This window comes from Falco punctatus, assembly GCF_963210335.1.
Source record: "Falco punctatus genome assembly, chromosome: 6".
Lineage (NCBI taxonomy): Eukaryota > Metazoa > Chordata > Aves > Falconiformes > Falconidae > Falco > Falco punctatus.
The window spans coordinates 4,349,074-4,368,345 of NC_137585.1; the positions used below are offsets into that span (position 1 = coordinate 4,349,074).

Genomic DNA, 19,272 nt, shown 5'->3' on the forward strand with positions numbered 1-19,272 from the left:
GGTTATTCTCTACCAAGGGGGTCAGATCTTTGGTGGTGCACCCCAGTTCTATGGGCGAGTGGGGTTTGCTGTGACAATGCCAACCACCAGTGCCTCCATCTTCATCAACAACACTCAGCTATCGGATACTGGCACATACCAGTGCCTGGTCAACAATCTTCCCGACCGAGGCGTCAGGAATATTGGAGTCATTGGACTTACTGTCTTGGGTGTGTTTATTGGTTTTATGGGGGAGAGGGGAGGAGCAGGAACTAGGGGCTCCTCTGTGCATGACAGTGCATCACAGCAAAGCGATATGTAGTGTGTGCATTGGAGCCCATGGGCATCGCGTGGTGAGGGATGGGCTGCCTTGTGGGTATTGTGGGAGTTCGTAGGGCACATAGCTTTCACATGCAGGTAGCATATAATGGAGTTTTAAAATATAGTGGAGATAAAGCTTCTGTGGCAGCATTGTGATGTGGAGTTGCAAAGAAGCATGAATAAAGAACGAGGGCATCCTGAAGAGCTGGGAGGACCATAAAGAGTTTTGTGCATAGCAACAGGAGAAGAAAATCAGTTTAGTTTTTTGCTTCCTTTTCATGAAAGCAATTAGTCTTGGATGCTCCCTAGGATGTCAAATATGCCAGTGTGTGCCATTATAGGGATACAAAAGCAAAATGCAACCACAGCGAATTCTGTCTGCAGCTCTGCTAGCTCTCACCACCCTTGCTGTCTCAAAGACAGAAATGTTCACCTTCTTTTTCTCCAGGGAGGGATCTAAGAGAACTGGGTCCTGTGAAAGTCAGCAGTAGTCTGTAACCTTGATGGTCTGGTGGGCCAGGAATCTTTGTGAATTGTCATCCCCCAAACCTTGATGGTTTCTTGTCTGCTGCTTCCCTCTTGTCCCCTTGTCAGCTCATGCCGGTGTCCTTGCTTTCCCCAGCAGTGCGTGTCCAGAAAGAGCCTGCACTCCACGGTTTGGTCATATTTCCTGATCTGCTGTCACCTTCCCCTCTTCTCTCGCAGTTCCTCCTTCTGCCCCACTTTGCAGAATCCAGGGGTCCCTGGACGTGGGCAGCGATATCACACTGACCTGCAGCTCGGAAGAAGGAATCCCCCGACCAACATACCTCTGGGAGAAACTGGACAATGTTCCCAAGTTGCCCCCAACTGCCACACAAGGTGCTCGTTATGTTGATTATCCTCTTATTTATTTCCCAGGTGACAGCCTGGGCTTTCCTTTGTCTGAGCTGCCAGAAGTGGCACGGCTCATTGAGTGTCTGCCGTCACTTGCGGGATCACTTTATTGGAACGAAGATTCCTAGAGCCCATGGCGGACTAGGTACCCTCCAGTGGCCACTTAAATGTTCAGGTTTTTTGGTACGGGAACTATTCCCCATTGAGGAACAAGGGTCTGGTTGAATGGGAGAGAGACAACATGGTTGCCAGATGGTGGCATCTGGCTGGACATTTCAGCTGCCAATTGACCCACATTTTAAACCAAATGAAAGGCTCATAGACTGGAAATGGGGAGAAGGGAGGCAGAATCACCGTGGAGAAATACTTCCAGCTTCTCACACTGAGGTCACTATTCTCCTGTAAGTTACTGCCAGAGCTGCCTTTCAGACGTGTGTAAAAGCAAGGCTCTGATCAGCCTGGGTATTGCCCAGTCCCAAGGCCCATCCGTAAGATTTCTTAGCCTAGGTGTCCTGACCAAGTAATGATAGCTATACTTTTGCCCTTTATCCTGCTGTATTTTAAGAATATGCAAGCATTTCAGTCTTACATAATTCAGGAATGAGGAAAATTGACAGAGCAGGAGGTGGGATGGGAGAGCAGGGGTTCTGCAGGGCAGGACTGAATTTAACAGGTAGATCTGGGTATAGGTAATTGCACGTCTCTTCTTTCCTCCCTTTTCTCACACGATGCTGAGAGTCCCAAGCTTTCATTTGCAGAAATTAATCTAGAAGAAGAAAAAGAACCGTCTAGCGTAAGCTCCTTAAGATCTAATCTTGTGGGGGTGTGTGTGTGTGTACGCACGTGCACAGTGCTTCCATCTCAAGGTTATTTCCTAATTTATTTCTCTCGTAAGAGTCTCACACCAAAATTCTCTATTTGCTGGCTTTGCCTTTGCATGATTTTCCTCAAGGGGGGGGGGAGGGATTTAAATCCTTCTTTTCTTTCTGACTAGACCAAGTCCAGGGCACTGTCACTCTCCGAAATATCAGCACTGTGTCCTCAGGTCTTTACCAATGCGTGGCTTCAAATGCCATTGGAACCAGCACTTGCCTTCTGGACCTGCAAGTCATTGCACGTAAGTATTTTGCCAAGGGAGGCTTGGCCACCTGCTTCTGTCTTGTGACAGTAAAGTGCGTAACTGCGTGTGCTGTGAGCCACCATGTGCCTCTCTATCGGAAGATCCTTGTGCCTTGGAATGGGGACGTTGCCTTTCCCCAGTCCCAAGCCACGGTAGCTTCAAATGCTCCCGGACAACCACAGCCCAGCCCTGATTTCTTCTCCGTTCTCTGTTCAATCCTCCCCACAGCCCACCCCCGGAGTATCGGCCTGATTGCAGGAGCGGTGGCCACAGGTGCTGTTGTGCTCGTTGTTTGCATTGTATTGGTGGCCATGGCACTGTTTTACTGGAAAAATAAACACAAAGAAGAAGAAGAGGAGGAAATTCCCAATGAGATAAGGTAAGGATCACGGAAAGCTGGTGTCAAGGGACCTCTGATTGCCCAGCCAAAGCAGCAGCTGGCAGGAAGGCAATCAGAAATCTCATTCTTGCTAATGCCGCGTGTGTTCTACTGGGCCAGGGAAGATGTCCATATATATCCAGAAAATGGAGGGAGCAATGAAGAAGGGTAAAGACAGATTTTACTTTCAGTATTGCCTTTATTGAGAGCTTTGACCTCATGTTGCTAGCTCCATATGAGAGTGATGTGGTGGGAATCTTGACCCACAATACCAGACAGTGATAGCTGAAAAGCTGTTGAGGTACAGCTGTCACCTTCTCTGGTGTTACAGCCACAGCCTTTCCCTCTGGTAGCTTCCTGCAGCTCCCCTGAGGATCAGCTTTGTTGGTTGTACAGTCATACTGACTGCCTGGAAAGTACAGTGGCTGTCACAGCCACTGGTTTTACCTCCCTAGACACATCAGCATTGAGTCCCGGCCTCAGTGATAGGCACATGGAGCAATTAATGTGCGCAGAGGTGGGTCTTGCAAAAGGGATGAGCAAATGAGCCCATGAGCAACGCTGGTTCATGTTGGTGCTGTCCTTCACCTTGAGTTAATGGTGTTGACCCCCACAGGGGCTGGTGGTGATGGTGGTGGTGGTGGTGTGTTGCGGGCAGCATCCTCTGTGTGCCTTCACATGCTCTCCTTCCCAGGGAGGACGACCTGCCGCCCAAATGCTCCTCCACTGCAAAGACATTCCATGCCGATGCATCCTCATCAGAGAACGACACCCTCACCTCCTCCAACACCTACAACAGCCGCTACTGGAATGACCCCAAAGCCAACCATGCCACGGACTCCTTCACCCGCTTCAGCAACAGCAATGATGCCCACCAGCCCCCCTTCTCCCGCTCGGGGAGCACAAGCACCCGTCCCGTCTATGCCAATGGTGGCCACCCATCCCCAGCTCCCACTAAGACGCTGGTGGTGACGGCCAGCACGGCGCCGTCCCCTCAGGAGGTGATCCGGAGCAACGGCTCGGTCAGCAGGAAGCCACGGCTGCCGCACACCCGCTCCTACGCCGTCAGCCAGGCCACGCTGGAGCGGATCGGGGCTGTCCCCGTCATGGTGCCCGCCCAGAGCCGAGCTGGCTCCCTTGTGTAGGGCCACGCGGCGGCTGAGAGCCAAGCAAGGGGCCTCTCCCACCCGGTGGGACAAAGAGACCCTATTCCTTCCTGAATGGCAGTGAGGCGACGGGGGGGAGACGACGACACACTTGCCTCTCCCCCCTGCCCTCCCCTCCCCAGGCCGCTGCCGGCTGGTGGGACAGCCCCGGCCGTGCCGCATCCCCCTTGGCTGTCGGAGCTTCTCGCGTCGGTGGACGCCGCAGATGTGCCAAGGCTGGAGGAGCAGGGAGGTCAGGACGTGCTCCCCGGCCGCTGAGCCCCGGCCAAGATGTGCACCCAGCCCTGACCTCGGGGGGGGACTTCTGCTTTTATTTCCCGTTGGTTTTGCTGGGGATTGATTCCATCCATTTGGGTCTTTCAGGGAGGTTTGGGGAGATATATATATATATTATTTTTTTCTGTTGTTGCTGTTTTATTTCCAAGAGGATGACAGCCTGTCTCGGGGGAGGGGGGGCTCAGCAGGGAGGTGTGCTGAGGCAGGGTATGCCTCAACGTGGCGGCCCCAGCCCCCTCCCCACAGCCCTGGCCCTGCAGCCAGATGAGGGAGGGCGTGAGGGGGCACGGGCCAGGCTGGAGGGGCGAGATGAGGGCACAGCCACCAGCCTGGCCAAGGGGATGGCTGGGCAAGGATGCAGGCTGGGGAGCTTTTGTCTTTATTTTTTGCAGTTCTTCCCCCACTCCGACATGGACACACACACAGATGCAGACACACACAGGATCTCCTCAGACTGGGTGTTTTTCCTGTACCAGCTTGGGGTGCCACCAGAGCCCTGCTCATGGCTGTGGAGGACGCAGCTGTCTAAGCATCCTTCCCTGAGTGAAGGGGGGAGGGTGCATCGCTGCTGCTGTAGGGCTCACGTCTTTTTTTTTTTTTTTTTTTTTTGGGTGTGTGTGTGGGGGGGCTGTTGCTGGGGTTATTCAAGAGGCAGAGAGGAGCAGGGTGGTGTGGCAGAGCAGCAGGCACATCCAGAGGTACCTGCTGCCCCTGGGCTGCTCTGATTTGGGGCAAGTGGGGTCAAACCCTCACAGCTTTGGTGTTTGCATGGTGGGTTTTCCTTATCGGGCTATCCAGGGCTGGCCAGTGTGGCAGGGCCCGTGTTGTGCTTGGGGCCCTCACACAGAGGTATCACAGTTTTCGTTCCTGCTCTCCCATGCGCACAGAATTCCCAGATGCTGGGGCTGGCAGGATTCATTTCCAAATCCCTTTCCTTAGAAAGAGTGGAAGTAGCAGCTTGATGGAGGGGGTGACCCTGTGGAAGCCCACGTGCTATCTCTCTGCCTCCCCTACTTCCCTCAGTGTCCCAGGGTTGGGTACTGGTGGCATCTTCCAGTGGCTCTGCCATCTCCTTGCAGCCAGGGGGGTAGCTGTGGCCGGCACCTATCCTTTTTCTATTGCAACTACATAGCCTTAATCAAAGCCAAGAGTTGAAGCTGCTGGAGGAACCTGGTGCCATCTGGAGGGCTGAACGGAGGGCTGGGATTTACCCTCCTAGGGAGCAGTGGCTCAAAGGGGCTGTACCTGGGTGGGTGTCTCAGCTCTCCTGCATAACAGCAACCCTTGCACATGTAAAGGCAGCGGTCACCTCCAAAAGCACCAGAGCCCTCCCAGGTCTGCTCTTGGAAAAGCAATGCGGAGAGTCACAGGTGACTTTCCATGGCTCTCACATGGGAAAAAGGGTCTGTTTAAGCCAACAGACTCTTCCTCACCCCCACTTCCCTTGTCCCGGCACGGCTTTACTTTCCCTAGCAGTGCACAGACCTTGGGCAGGGCCTCCTGCCTGAGCGCTACCTTTCAGATGCAAGCACAGACTCTGAGGAAGAGGGTGGAGAGGTGAGGGCTGGGTTCCCACATGAACACGCTGGCTTTTGGGGACGTTTGGGCTCCCACGCAGCACTAGGTTTGAAGCTTGGCTGAGATTTTGTGCCTTCTTTGCTTAAAACAAAAAAGAAAAGAAAAGGAGAGAAAAAGTCCAACCTTCCATCCTTCCCCCTCTACCTGACTCCATCCAGAATGGGTGCAAACCCTGGGGGTGGTGCAGGGGGGTGGTTGCTCCGTCTGTGTGTACAGGCGTTTCCCTGGAGCAGTCCCCTTCCTGCCTGTCTGCTCACTTTGGTGGGTGGTAGGATTGATGGGGGATGAAGGGTGGCTTTAGAAACCCTAATGTGGGAGGAACAAAAGAAACAATCCAAGAAAAGCCCAGACACATTCTCTCTGCTTTTGTAACAACCCCTGTGTGACATTTACAGGAGCACTGCCCTCAGCCAGCCCCCTCCTCTACTGGGAAAGCTCTTCTGGTTCCTACCCTCCATGAGACTGTTTGCTCCTCTTTCTTTGTTCTTTCTAATTGTCTAAAATTCAATAAAACTTTATTCATATATAAAAAAAGGACTTATTACTGCCTGCTCCCCACCCACCCCACCCCCAGTTCTGTGGCTACAATGAATTTGGCTGTTAATCCTCATCCTTGATATGACTGACAGTAAGCAGTGACCGTGTGACCAGGACCTGTGCATCATTGCATCAGCCAGTTTGGTAGTGAACCCTGGTACTACAGCCTTGTTTTTCTCATTTGTAATAGCCTGACACATTGCCCTTGAAGGTCCAGTTTCCCAGGCTTGCAAGGTCTCTACTTCTCTAGACAAAGGTGAGTTTTATTTTCTGTCCTTTGGTTGGGGAGATCTTTTGCTGCTGTTAGTGATGTGGGAAAATGTTTTTTAAAATTGCCTAACTTTGCTCATGTGTCGGTTTTGCAATCTGAAACATGGCATGTTCAGCCCAGATTCAGTATCTAAGGCAGTCACCAGGAAGGTCCTCACTGACTTTCCGGGGCTTTTCAAGAAGTTTGATGGAGGAAACCGTCAGGAAGGTAACAGAAGTGCGGATCCCCGTAGACAGAGCATGGGAAATCCCAGTGTCTGAGCATTCATGCTCCCAGGGCATAAGGGGACTGGGAAGTACATGCTGCTTAGTTTGTATCAACAGCTGCTAGCAGAAGGTTGTTATTAGTTAGGGCAACCTGATGTTTTGCCAAAAATTTTGCATTTTTCTCTCTGTGTTTCATTTTCCCTGCTTCTTTAAATTTCCCCGGATATTCTGAGAGTGATTATTAAACCCAGAAACCTACTGATCCAACAGCAGTTGTAATTCAGCCCTGCTGCATATGCATCATGTTCTCATTCCTTGGTATTTTTCAACACCTAGTTTAAAATACTCCTGTAAATGTATTTTCAGCTATAGGCCTTACGGTAAATGAGATGACTGCATTGCCATTTTCAGAAAGTTGTAGTAGGGATCTTGATGTTTGAATTTTTCATTTTTTGATTGTGTGACCCTGATGTGACATTAATAGCATCTTTGCATTTTATTCTCATGATGGCCCTGTCAGTATTCTGCTCCAGTATCCATTCCTTGCCACTGCCTTGCCCCTTATGTTACCTGCACATTTCTATTGATCTAGAGCCGGAATTCCCAAGATACAGGGTAGTGTGCTGGGTTTGTGCAGCACCTGGTGTGCTGGAGTTGTAGCCTGTAAATTGTACCTAGTGAGGCACTGCTGCCGTACAGACACCTAGCCAAAAGCAGTGCCAGCTACACGACTTGACAGAGCTCCAGAGTGACTGTTTTATCGATAAAAGCAAAGGTTCAGGCCAATTTAATTGTAAGTGAAAGTCACTACTGAAATGCTTGAGTTTGCTGACAGCCTTCAACCTCAGCTGTGTCGTGGAGGTTGCCCACCGCAGTGGGTGCCACAGATGTTATTTTAAATGTCAGTACCTATCGGGTTTATTACCTTCCACCAAAGAATATCAGAAGGAAACTTGTTCTAGCACAAGTATTAACTCTACATTTGAATGCTGAGACAGAGATATATCTATGAGAAGATACTTCACACTTTAGAATTGGACATCTCTTTAGAGGCTGGTGTAGATGAGAGCTCGATTTAAAACATTCAGGAAATCTGGTCTGTAGACTGCCAGAAGTTTTTTCAACTTCCACAGCTTTTGGACTGGAATCTGCTGATTCATCTGAACTAAAAAAAAACACCTAAAATTACCCAGACACATGCACTTCAACAAACTCTTGCCAGAACACAGATGAGTTTCCAGCAGAAGCCAGTCTAACAGATGGTGTCCCGTCCAAGGCTGCTTGTCTTCCCCATGAGGACCTGGGATGCTCAGGAGATCAGTCCTCCTTATATCATGGTTTAGGTCCTCATGAAGAGTATCTCAAATCAGGGTAGCCTCAGATGGCACCAGGACTGAGGTGACTGGGAGATCAATTTGGTACTGGGCAGAGGAAATCAAACTGAGTTTTTTATCCTCTCCCCCTTTCAAAAAGGGAAAATATCAGGGGAATTTTTTTACTATATTTCTGGTTTCGTCGAACGCATTGGTAAATTTTTGCAGGTTACTGGATTTTTCTGGGAAGCGACATTTTGCATCCCAGCTTCATCTACTGTAGTCGTGCAAGTGCCTTTGTGTGTCCGCTCGCTAACTGGGCTTCTCCCAGCCATGGCGCTGCTGGTTCGCGAGCAAGTGGATGGGTCTGGGCATGTGTGTGCCAACAGCAACTGCACCCAAAATGGTTCTTGTCTTAAGAGGGTTTTGAACACTTATAAGGCAGAGGGCAGGGAAAACGGAGGAAGCGGATCTCTTTCACGTGGCCGCTTCAGAGCAAACCCAGCAGGTCCCTGTTATTCATACAGCCTCTGTTAAAGGGGCGCCTGGGGCCGAGCTGGTGTGAGTATTGATGACTGAGTTGCCCTTCTCTCTGTGCTTTTTCCAAGTGCTGCTGATTGTCCTGCCGGCGTCTTGTTCTCCTGATGCCAGCAAAGCAGGGCTTCCCCACGGTGCCCTTGCTGCAGCTCTGCTGTAACACTCTGCTCTACACATCTGCCCTTGTTACAGATGTGCTGATGAGGGTCAGCAATATGGGTGTTGAGAGAGGGAATTCAGCATCACTGAGCTACATCTCTCCTCACGTGGGGAGCGGATGAACATCAGGGACAAAGCAAGCCTTGAAAGCCGGGACAGTGAAAGGCTGTGGCTCTTTTTTCTCAGATTATTTTCTTCTGTGTCTGCCTCTGCACATTGCAAGTGCTGGGACAATGTGACTGAGAGGTCTGTGACCTCCTGAGCACGGGAGAGCCCATGCAAGGCATTTCCTGAGCCTGGCACTGGCCCAGAGCCCCCGTTGCCACTGGTGGGCAGTGCAGAAAGTTTCATCAGGTCACCTACAGAGCGCGGAGGGGGAGTGGGGAGTAATATGTGGCAAGGGCTTTGGGCACGGGTTGGTGAATGTATTTTTTGGGGGAGGAGAAACGTGGTAGCCTTGGGCCTTCCCGACTCCAGGGCTCTGGCATATTTTCTCTGATGAGTTTCCATAGAAAACGGCAGCTAAAGCCCACTATTCCTTTCCCCGTGGTACAGCCTGCCCTGCTTTATAGAGCACAGCTGATGTGTAGGAACGGGACAGTGTGCGTGGCTGAAGATCAGACCCTTCACTAAGCCTTCTAATGCCATTTTCTGCTCGTTGTTTTTTCCCTGATTCCTTCCTTCCTCCCACTTCCTCTGTAACATGTTTGAATGAGAAAGTGGATTGCCAGGAAAGTTAATCTATCCATGTAAAAAAAAAAAAAAAAACAATACCACCCCCCGAAACAAATAGCAGCAAAGAGAGGAGATTAAGACGCACGGCTGGCTGACAAGTGATTCTTTAGCACTGGATGTAGTCTGGGTCAGCTCCTGGATTTGGACTTATTAAATCATACTTGGGGGAGGGATGATGACTTGCTTCCAGCTGATATGCTTTAACGGGAAAACCGACGTGGTGCATGCGCACAGAGAAGCGTTGGCTGAGGGACCTGATGGGGTAAAGCCCAGAGGCTCTGCAGTTCAGCTTCTTGCATTGAAACCCACTGTGTTTGGGGGCTGAGCCCCACAGCCTGCCTGCCAGCTTCCTGGGTACTATTAATAAGCGCAGAATTTCTCAGGTAGTTGGGTTTTTTTGTGTTTTTTTTTTTTGTTGTTGTTGTTTGGTTTTTTTTTTTTAAGGATCTCAGGACACTTTGGCAAGCTATGTATGGCAATCACCAGGTCATTGTCCATGTGGGTATTTGAGATGGGGAGGGGCGTGATGTAGGTTACACCAGCAGTACTTTTAAGCTGTGGAGTTTCTAAGGTTGCACAGTAGCCTAGAGACTTTTTTTAATGCTCTACATCACTGTACAGCATTTCCACTCGTGATCCTCTTCTGTCTTCTCAAGCTGAGGCTTGTGGTGAAGGCACACGTGTGCCCCTGTGTCCCACATGAAGGACCAAGGGCAGCAGAGGCTAAAATTAGAAAAAGTAGAAAGGCCAGTGTGGCTTTAAACTCTTAAAAGTTAAGATGTACCACGAGGGATAGAAACTATCGCAGAAATGTGCCATGAACACCCATTAGTGCTTCTTCCTTTCAGCTGTGGTTTGGTGCTGGGACAAATACACATAAAACCAAGGACCACCTTTTCATGACACAAACCACAGAAACGGGTGAAAAGGATGAGCAAGCACGTGGACCTCCCACCAGCTCTTCCCTGGTTTGCTCCATGGCTGCAGAAGGCAGCCTGTTCCTGCTGTCTGGGAACACAGTCTCCACAGTCACACTTTTCCTTGCTCATCTGGTGGGTGGGCGCATCCTCCACTCACCCATCCATGCTCAGGGCCACCAAAAGAGGTTGAACGCGGGCACGTAAGGTGTGCGGACACCCAGTGCCTTCACTCCCCCAGCCACCCAGAGCACTCATCGCAGTTGTTTTCCAGGCTAACCTGTTGCACATCTCTCAGATCACGGTGGGTTTTGCTGCGTCTGTCCTTCCACAAGTTGCACGCTGGTCTAGGGAAAGTTGGTTACTTCTGGAGGGTGGTGGTGGTGGTGGTGGTGTGTGTAAACAGGGGAGTCGGGGGCTCCTGCCCTCAGAGCAGCTGAGCACTGGGCATACTCGCTCGCTCCGCATTTGGGTCACCAAGCTCGGCTCTGTTTGGTGGCTCTACGGTGACATCCTCCGGAGGGATGAAGAACCACAGCAGCTGGCCAGCTCGCCAGCGCCAGGCTGCACCTCCGGAGTAGCTCCTAGGTTGGTTTTCCTTCTGGTCCTGCAAAGAATTCAGTGCTCTGCGCCCTGGCTATCAACACCTCTTCCTTTTTTTCCATCCCCAAGATTGTTACTTAGGGTCTGCCCTCACAACTGTGGTGTGTGCTGTGCTGTGGTGGGAAGGCTTGAGTGAGTCCCACAAGCAAATGGTTTTCACCTGCCTTCCCATTCCTCCTCATGTTATGATGGTCTGGGATTCAAAAACACGGGGAATGGGCTGGTACACGTGGCTAGCTTCCATGCTAGGGAAGAGATGGGACAGAAACAGTGTAAAGAGCTGCTGCTTCCTTATTTAACTCTATCCACCGGAGCAACTGACTCCTGATGGGCTCACAGCTGACTTAAATTTGTCCTGCCATGCTGTTGAGGTTGGGAGGAGCTGCCTGGTTGAGTTTGCTTCTCCATGCTGAGGCAATGCTTCAGAGCTTGGGGGAGCCCCCAGGGCAAGAGCCGCTGCAAATGAGATCTTACGTGCCTGCCAAGCAGCTCCGGGGTTCCAAGGCTCCAGTGACCTTGTGAAACCAGTGCCCAGTAATGGGCCCAGTTAGTTGCAACATCAAGGACATCCAGAGTTTGCATTCAGATATGAAAGAACTTGCTCAGGCACGTTTGGTGGGGCTCTGGTTCAAAGGGCAAGCTGATTTTTTTTATTCATTGTATGCAAACCTCCCAAGTTTGATTTTCTTTTCAGCTACATGTGGGTGGGAAATAGGAAACATGACCTTAACAGATTTTAGATGTCACCAGGCTCCAAAGCTTTTCGTTTTGCAGAGAACCCTCTCCAGCCCCAGGCAGTGGGCTCCTGAGATATTTGAAATCAGAGCTTGGTTCCATATCTGTGTTTACCAAAAGCTGGTCTGTGAAATGTCCAAACCAACTGTGGTGTTAAGCCCAGCTATTCGACAAATATTGTTTGCCTTTGAAATACAGCTTATACTCGGGATTTCTGTGTTGTGCCCTCATTTCTATTTTTGTCGGTCAAGTCAAGAGCTTACAGCCCATGGGGCTTTTCTGGTAGCCTTTCAGCTGGGCTTCCATATAAACATTGTGCCCCATCTCTCCCCAGCACACACCAGATACACAGTACATCGAACCTTTCATTCAACTGAAGTTCCTTGTCCACTGCCTGCGAGGGAGCTGCGGTGCCTGATGGCCGTGTCCTATTTCTAGGCATGGAGTCCAAGGTCTGTATTACAATTGAGCAAATCAGTTTCTGAAAGTTTAAAATAGTTTTTTATTATTATTATTTTTGGCCACAAAGGATTCTTGGGCTGTAGATTTTTGTTTTGCTTTCTTTTACAAAGATTTTGGGAAGTTATCGGTGACTGTCTGTTTTGTAGATGGAATGGCCATACATCTTTGCATTGTATTTCAGTTTTCGTAAGCGTAAGTTGCAGCATTAGACTTGTGTTACTCAGATCTGTTGCAAATCCACTGCTTGTTAAAGTGAATCACAGAGGGAACAGCCCTCACAAGTGCAACAGCTACACAGGGTAGTAGTGGGAGAGAACAGATACTAGGTGCAAGGCTATTTAAAGCATGGTCACTATGATTCTTCCCAATGTATTAATTTATTTTAGGTCCTTTTTGCTGCTCATTTAAAGCTTCTGGTGATGTTTCTGCTGCAAAGCTATACTTCATAAACAGGAAGACTATCCTGTTTCATACCAACAGGTTACCTTTAACACTTGCTACTATCAATGCTATTGAAGTCACTGGGAATGGCTCCACTCCTGCATTTCCTCCCCAGTCTTTATCAGAAATAGGATCAGGGACAAAATGAAATTGTGGTGTGACTTAGAGAAAAGAAACCTCTGTTCCCTTGTTCCAGCTGAGTGGCGTGCAATGAAATGAAGCTGTTAAACTGAAGGAGTTAACTTGGGGCAAAGGCTGATGTGTGCATGTGTGCATTGGGGGCTGAGAGCAGCGTAGTTCGTTAGTTTGTAGTTCGATTTAGGTGAAATGAATGCAGGCAGTGTTAAGTTAACTCGAGGCAAGGGTATTCACCCACAGGAGCACCCCAGTGTACTGAACACTGGTTTGCAGGCCAGTGAGTATTGAAGCCATAAAACATCTTCATATAGTGAAGCCAAGTTATATTCACCAGCCAGTCAAATCTCAGCCACCAGGGAGTTAAATTCAAACTCCTTTCTGAGCTTAAATATAAATGTTCTTTGAATAATTCTTTACTTTGTAGGTGTGTGATTTATATCCTGTAAGGGAAGGAAATTACTCAAGAGGCTAGAAAAAAAAAGCATGTTAAATGAAGACAAATACATGGGGCACTTGTGGTCCAGCAAACTGGCTGCTGAGGAACTAGTCAGATCTGCGTTTCACTCTCAGCTTGTCATTGACTTGCTGCATGACCTGAGGGATGTAGGAATGCAGACACCCATCCTGGGGGGCCACAGCTGGATATTAGAGCGTGTGTCGGAGGCAGACCCCTTGGTTAATCCGAACATCAGAGTCTGAGCCTGAAAATGTTAGCTTTAGTCTCTCTGAAACTTTTGTTCCCCACCTGGAAAACTGATATAATTGTAAAGAACAAGCTTGAGAATGCCTTCAAAAATATCATCTAATCTACACACACCTGCACGTGCGCACATGCCCAAGCAACCCCATGGGGTCCAACCTAAGAGGTTGAACTATATTTAATTGCTTGCTGATAGATGGTTAACCTGCTCTTAAAGATCTCTGCTCAGAGAGTCCACAGTTTTACTAGGCACAGGGATAAAAGGGAATGCTTCCAATATTGGTTCTGACTGACCACCTTGTAAAAGTTTTATTTTTTAAGGATAATCTACATATTTCTTCATATGTGCATTGCCAGCCCTGGGAATGCTGCAGAGGGGGTATGCTAGGAATACACAGATCTCTGTACTTATCATTCATTTACTTGCAACCAGAGACTAGGGTTTTCCTTAGTGCTAACCTGTCTTCAGGACTGCCTCGTTCCTTCGCTCTCCTCTGTCGGGGCTGCAGCTGCTCGAGGTAGATGACCAGCCACACTCAGAGTAGCTCTTCAGAAATGCAAGAAGGGATTTAATTCCATTCCAGTCACCTTTGGCAAGCCTGGTGGCTTCATCCTGTGGACGAGAAAGCCGTGGGGGGCCGGTTTTAGCTAGCATCTAGCAAACTCGATGCTGGGAGTGTTCATTAAGCACAGGAGAGCCGGGTATGACCTCCACAGGCAGAGCTGCGGTCAGCGTACAGCTGGCTAGCAGTCCCATCCCCCAGCTACGGCTGGGAGCTGGGGGCACCCAGCTAACCCCCGAGCCCTCCACAGACCTGGATGGAAAGACAAATGTTTTGCTACTTGGAGAAAAAGAGGGAGTGATGGGTTTCATGTTTCTGGTGCTTCTTGTACGAAGTGGAGAGCTTTGCTGATCGTGTCACATGGCCTTGAAAGAGGGACCAGCTGCTGGGTTTGGGGAGCAGCGGGTGGTTTAGGACTTGCTGCACTGGCTGGCGGAACATTGCTGAGCTACAGAGTGGCACAAAAGCCAGTCTGCTCTGTGAACTGGTGTCAGGACTTGGCCACTGCTGCACTGTGTGGTGGTTCCTCTTGCTGTCCGGGTACCAGGTAGAAGCATCGGCTCTGTTGCCCTGGCTGCTCCCAACGGGATGGCTGCAGCATTAACAGCTTCCCAGCAGGTTGGTAACTTGCAGTCAGGGAGTGTGCTCAGAGGTGAGCTGGGGAAAACAGCCATTTGTTGAGAAGATGTTGAGAACCTTCACAGTCAATACAGTTCCTTTGCACGGTGACAGCCACCGCACAGACAGGGGCGGCTGCATCTTTCTCTGTGCTGTCCCTCCTCATCCACCTTATCCCCAAGGCAGCTGTTCTTCCAAGCCAGTGTCCTATTCCCTCAGCCTCCTGCTCTCAGACGCAGGCCCCTCTGGCTTTCTCCATCTTTCCTCTCTTCCATCCATATATCCTCTCCAGGCTATTCCCTCCCTTGGTGTTTGCCTCAGAGAGGACTTATCTCTTGTCACCCGCCTCTGCTTTGCCTCTCCTACTGCTGACAAGTCTGTTCCCTCTTTGTGGACTCTGCCATTCCTTCTCTTCCAGTCCCTCTCCCTGTCTTTTCCCTGTCCCCTACCCTCTTCAGTCCTGGTCCCACAGTCCATGAGGCTGAAGCCTCTCCTCCAGTTCCCCTCACTCTCTGGCTTTCAGGTCTAAGGCCTTTCCCCCATCCTTCCTTCCTCTGCTCATCCATCTTCTGCCTCCTCCCAAATGCCTTCATCTCTCCCAATTTTCCCAGTTTTGTGGTGAGGGCCATTTAGCCCTAGTGTGGGTCTCTGAGGGAATTCAGGAGCCTGGCTATACAGTGAGCCCCATCATTCTACCAGTACCCAAAGACTTCGTTCTACCACCTCTTAAAAGAACAACTTAGTCCTGCCCACTCCTCCGTAAATCCGTGGTGAGGCAGCACACCTCGCCGTGAAAAGGGTGCCCGTGCGATGGGCAGCTGCGTATCTCGGTGTTTGCCCTGCCTCCGAGGCGCAGAGCTTCTGTGGGAATGCTGGTACCAACCCCTGGCGTCCCAAATGATGCGAGAATCTAGATCCACATTTCCCCACCCCTCCTCTAAGAGAGATGTAAATGGAGATATAAAGCAGCATTCACGTCACCTGTCACTCATCAAGGATAGCAAATAAAATGTGCCATGAAAACAGCCAGCCCTGTTCCTGAGCTCTCCCGCCAGCAAGGCTTAGCAAGGAGGCCAGGCAGGCCATGGAGATGAGTTGTGGCTGGGCAAAGTGTGGGCTGAGCGAGCAGGAGCCAATGCTTAGAAGAAGCTTGCCCCGATACGATGCGGGCAGATTATCCTGTGTGGATATCTTGTGGACTTTGGTCTGGGGGGATGCCAAGGTAGCAGCCCCAGCTATCAACGTGTACCCTTACTGCAAGGTGTCAGAACCAGAGCTGGATGTTCAGTTGCCAGGTGGAGCCTGTAGTTTGGAGAAAAAAGGAAAAAAAAGAAAAAAAGAAAAGAAAAAAAAAGAAAAAGAAGGGAGGGAAAGGAGAAAACAAAAGGAAAAAGAGAGAAAAAGGGGGGGAAAAGGAAAAAAGAAAGAAAAAAAAGGAAAAAAGAAAAAAAGAAAAAAAGAAAAAGAAAAAAGGAAAAAGAAAGAAAAAAGAAAAAAGGAAAAAAGAAAAAAGAAAAAAGAAAAAGAAAGAAAAAAGGAGGGAAAAAAAGTAAAATAAAAAAAAGTAACACAGAGGAAAAAGGAAAAAAGGAAAAAAAGAAAGACTTTGGACAGCAAATAAATCTCAGTGACAGGGAATAAAATAGAGAGCACCGAGTTGTCATTTTTAATAGACTTTTTTCCTCTAGACCATGACTGCACTTAAACCCTTCGAAAACGACGCTTTCTTTCAGGGTCACCTCTGCAGGCCCGCCCTGCCCTGGCCCGGCTGCTGTCACCCCCGGGCCCCGGCGCTGGGCTGAGCCCCCCCGCGCCGCGCCGCGCCGAGCCGAGCCGAGCCGGGGCCGCCGGCGGCTGGCGGGGAGGGACCGTCGGGGGGCAGCAGCATCCAGCGCTTCGGATCCTGCGCTCCAGGATCCCTCCCGGCTCGCTCCCGACCGCCGGGGCTTTGCGCCGCAGCTTCAGGACCCGGTTCCTTTCCAAACCCCGGGCTTCCAATTTCTCCCCTTCTATCCCAATAGCTTTGTAATCAATCTGCTGCGTGGGGAAGGAGCTGGCACCCTTCATTCGTGTCACCTTGGGTGCAACCTTCATGTATGCCAGAAAGGAAAAATCCTCTACGTTTCCTGGGAAGGGGCGAGGGAGACAGTGGCACTTCTAGCTGGGATCTGTCACCCTCCCGCTTTTGCAGGGAGAAGGGTCTGCCTGGGTGAGGGGCTGCGCCGAGCTGCTCCGAGGCGGGGGTGGCAGCAGGCAACACACAGTGGGAAGCAGCCAGATTTTAAATGCACAATTTCTTGCAAATTAGTGAAAAATATCATGTGTTTTGTTTGCAGATTAGTTCGGTTTGGGGGTTTTTTTGCAAGACTCACAGCTATGACACCCTACCACTCCCACCCCAAGGTGTCCCACAAGTAAAAACCATGACATTTGATTAAATTTTACAGTTAGATAGGTAAATTATTTCACCTCCATAAATTCCTACCAAAGTAGTTTTAAGCAGCTACAGGCTTTTCCCTCTCATTCTTCCCTGCTGTGATGCAGCTTTGCTGTTCACTGTTTTAACAGCTGCTGCTGCAAACCAGAAGCAGGTTTCATCTCTGTCCTAGGTGAAATGCTGCTTATTTTTTTTTCTTTGTTGATTCTTTGTTTGTTTGTTTGTTTATTTGTTATCATGATAAAAGTGGTAGGAGCTTTTTAAAGATAGAAAAAGGCCATGGCAGTTGTTCCAAGGAGTCTGCTCTCCTGAAGGATGCAAGAAGACTTACAGTAAGATGAATGAGCGGGCACGCTTCACGTGTGCCTTTGTAGTTTCCTACTCAGCAATGTCTGTGCGGTTGGAGGAGCAAAGGAACGCTGGATTTGCTCGCAGGCATTTGAAAGAAAACCTTGGAAATCCAGATCTCATGGAGGGAGAGGTGTGGAGAATGGCAAAAATGGCTTTGCAGAAGGGGTTGGGGGCGCATCTTTGGCCACAGGACCCTTTGGGAAGAGGTGAAAGGGCGACTGCTCAAGAGGCTTCAGCCAAGGTGCTGCTAAGAAAGCTGACAGAAGAAACAGGTGGGTGGAGGACGAGTTCTCAAGGTGAGGGCAAAATGCTTCAAATGGACTGCAAAGGGGAAAGAGAACTGGTCAAGAGAGGGCTTGGAGGTGTTTGAGCAAAAGATGTTGGAGAGGGTAATGGCAGCAGTGTCTTGAATAGACTGAGGCTCAACACGTTTTGTGGTCAAAGCTCAAGGTAATGCAGGTCTAGAGAAGGTTTGTTATTTTGTATACATTCCAAAGGTTCTGTAATGGGGCTTTTCTTGTACAAAGGATACAAATACCTTTCAAATGGCAGGTTGGAGACATGTAGAGCTGTTATTCAGCCTGTACTAGACCTCCTTCAAAACTCTCTGGCAAAAAAAAGGAAGACAGTAAAAAGTTCATATGAAATTTCCATGCAATATTTTCATAGTAAACATATGCTTTTCAAGGGAAGGAACAGAAATGTTTTTCATCATGAAATGGTGAGATTTGGCAGTTGTTTACTGGGTTTGGGTATTTTTTCCTTTTTCCTCCCTCTACCCACCATCATCTTCTGTCTTTGAGTTTTTCAATATAAAATCAACATTTTCTCCAGCTGGGGTCATTTACTATTCTCTCCTAGCTGCCAATGTGTTTATCTGAAATCCCAGCTGAGAAGGGCTTCGGATTTGCCTCTCTGTCATGAAATGGCTACACAGAGCAATGCAAACCTCAGAACTAAGAAAAGAAACCTTACAATTAAAAATGGTGCATCAGCCTGTGAAATCTCTTCCTAAGGGCACACCAGTGGTGCTGAGACACACACATAGTCCCTGTTGTTACCCGCCTGAGATGTTTTAGGGTGTTGCTGCCCTGGCATGCTGCTGATGGAGAAGCAGGACCAGCAGTGTTCAGAGCCCCCGTGTGAGGAGCAGCTGGATTTGGCAGTGCTGGCAGCAGCACTCAGTAACACAGTGATCTGATGTGAAGAACATCTGCTGGAGACAGATAACGGGGCGAGAGAAGCCTGCAGACTTGTTGAATGGTAACTCAAACTTCAAACTAGTGTTTGCAACACATTATGTTCTACTTCATCTACTTCCTTCTCTAGAGAGATGAAGGATGCTTACAAACACCCTGGAAACATGCTGAATGGATTAACCCACTGGAAAGCGGTTGGCAAGAGGGAGCTAGGTCTGGCTGTGACTCAAAATTCACCCATGTTTCTTCTTTATGAGAATATTAAGTAAGGAGAAAGCATCCATCTTTCTTGGGATAGAATATATATACTTGTGCTACACAAGGCAATGCCGCACTGTAGATGCAGCCATCTTCCCAGTCATTTCTGGTGGTCAGCCTTCAGGGAAGAGTGAGGACACCAGCCCTGACACTTCATGGTATTCCCATCCCACCTTGATACAGAACAACTTCAACTGGACGTCGCTCTGTTCCTTTTCCAGCCCATTGTGCTGAGGGGGACAGCTTAACCCACCCGGTTAGATTGAATAGGTTGATTCCTACCAGGCTGAGTGACCAGAGGGGGAAATTCACTGTGAATATTGGTTCATATTTGAAAGTGAATTTTCATTCAGAACAGAGACACATCCACATGACTGCAGCAGCTAAACCAACCAAG

At 49.3% G+C, this 19,272-nt stretch overlaps 1 protein-coding gene across 1 annotated transcript in view; it reads left to right on the top strand.

Moving 5' to 3' along the window:
- The window catches only part of IGSF11 (immunoglobulin superfamily member 11), a 160,329-nt gene that overhangs the window by 104,538 nt on the left and 36,519 nt on the right, over positions 1-19,272 (top strand). Inside the window, exons 3-7 of the mRNA XM_080392538.1 lie at positions 2-209; positions 1,006-1,161; positions 2,171-2,293; positions 2,525-2,675; positions 3,370-6,488. Coding sequence (XP_080248664.1) covers positions 2-209; positions 1,006-1,161; positions 2,171-2,293; positions 2,525-2,675; positions 3,370-3,820 — 1,089 coding nt within the window. The 3' untranslated portion in view covers positions 3,821-6,488. The remainder of the gene's footprint in view (position 1; positions 210-1,005; positions 1,162-2,170; positions 2,294-2,524; positions 2,676-3,369; positions 6,489-19,272) is intronic.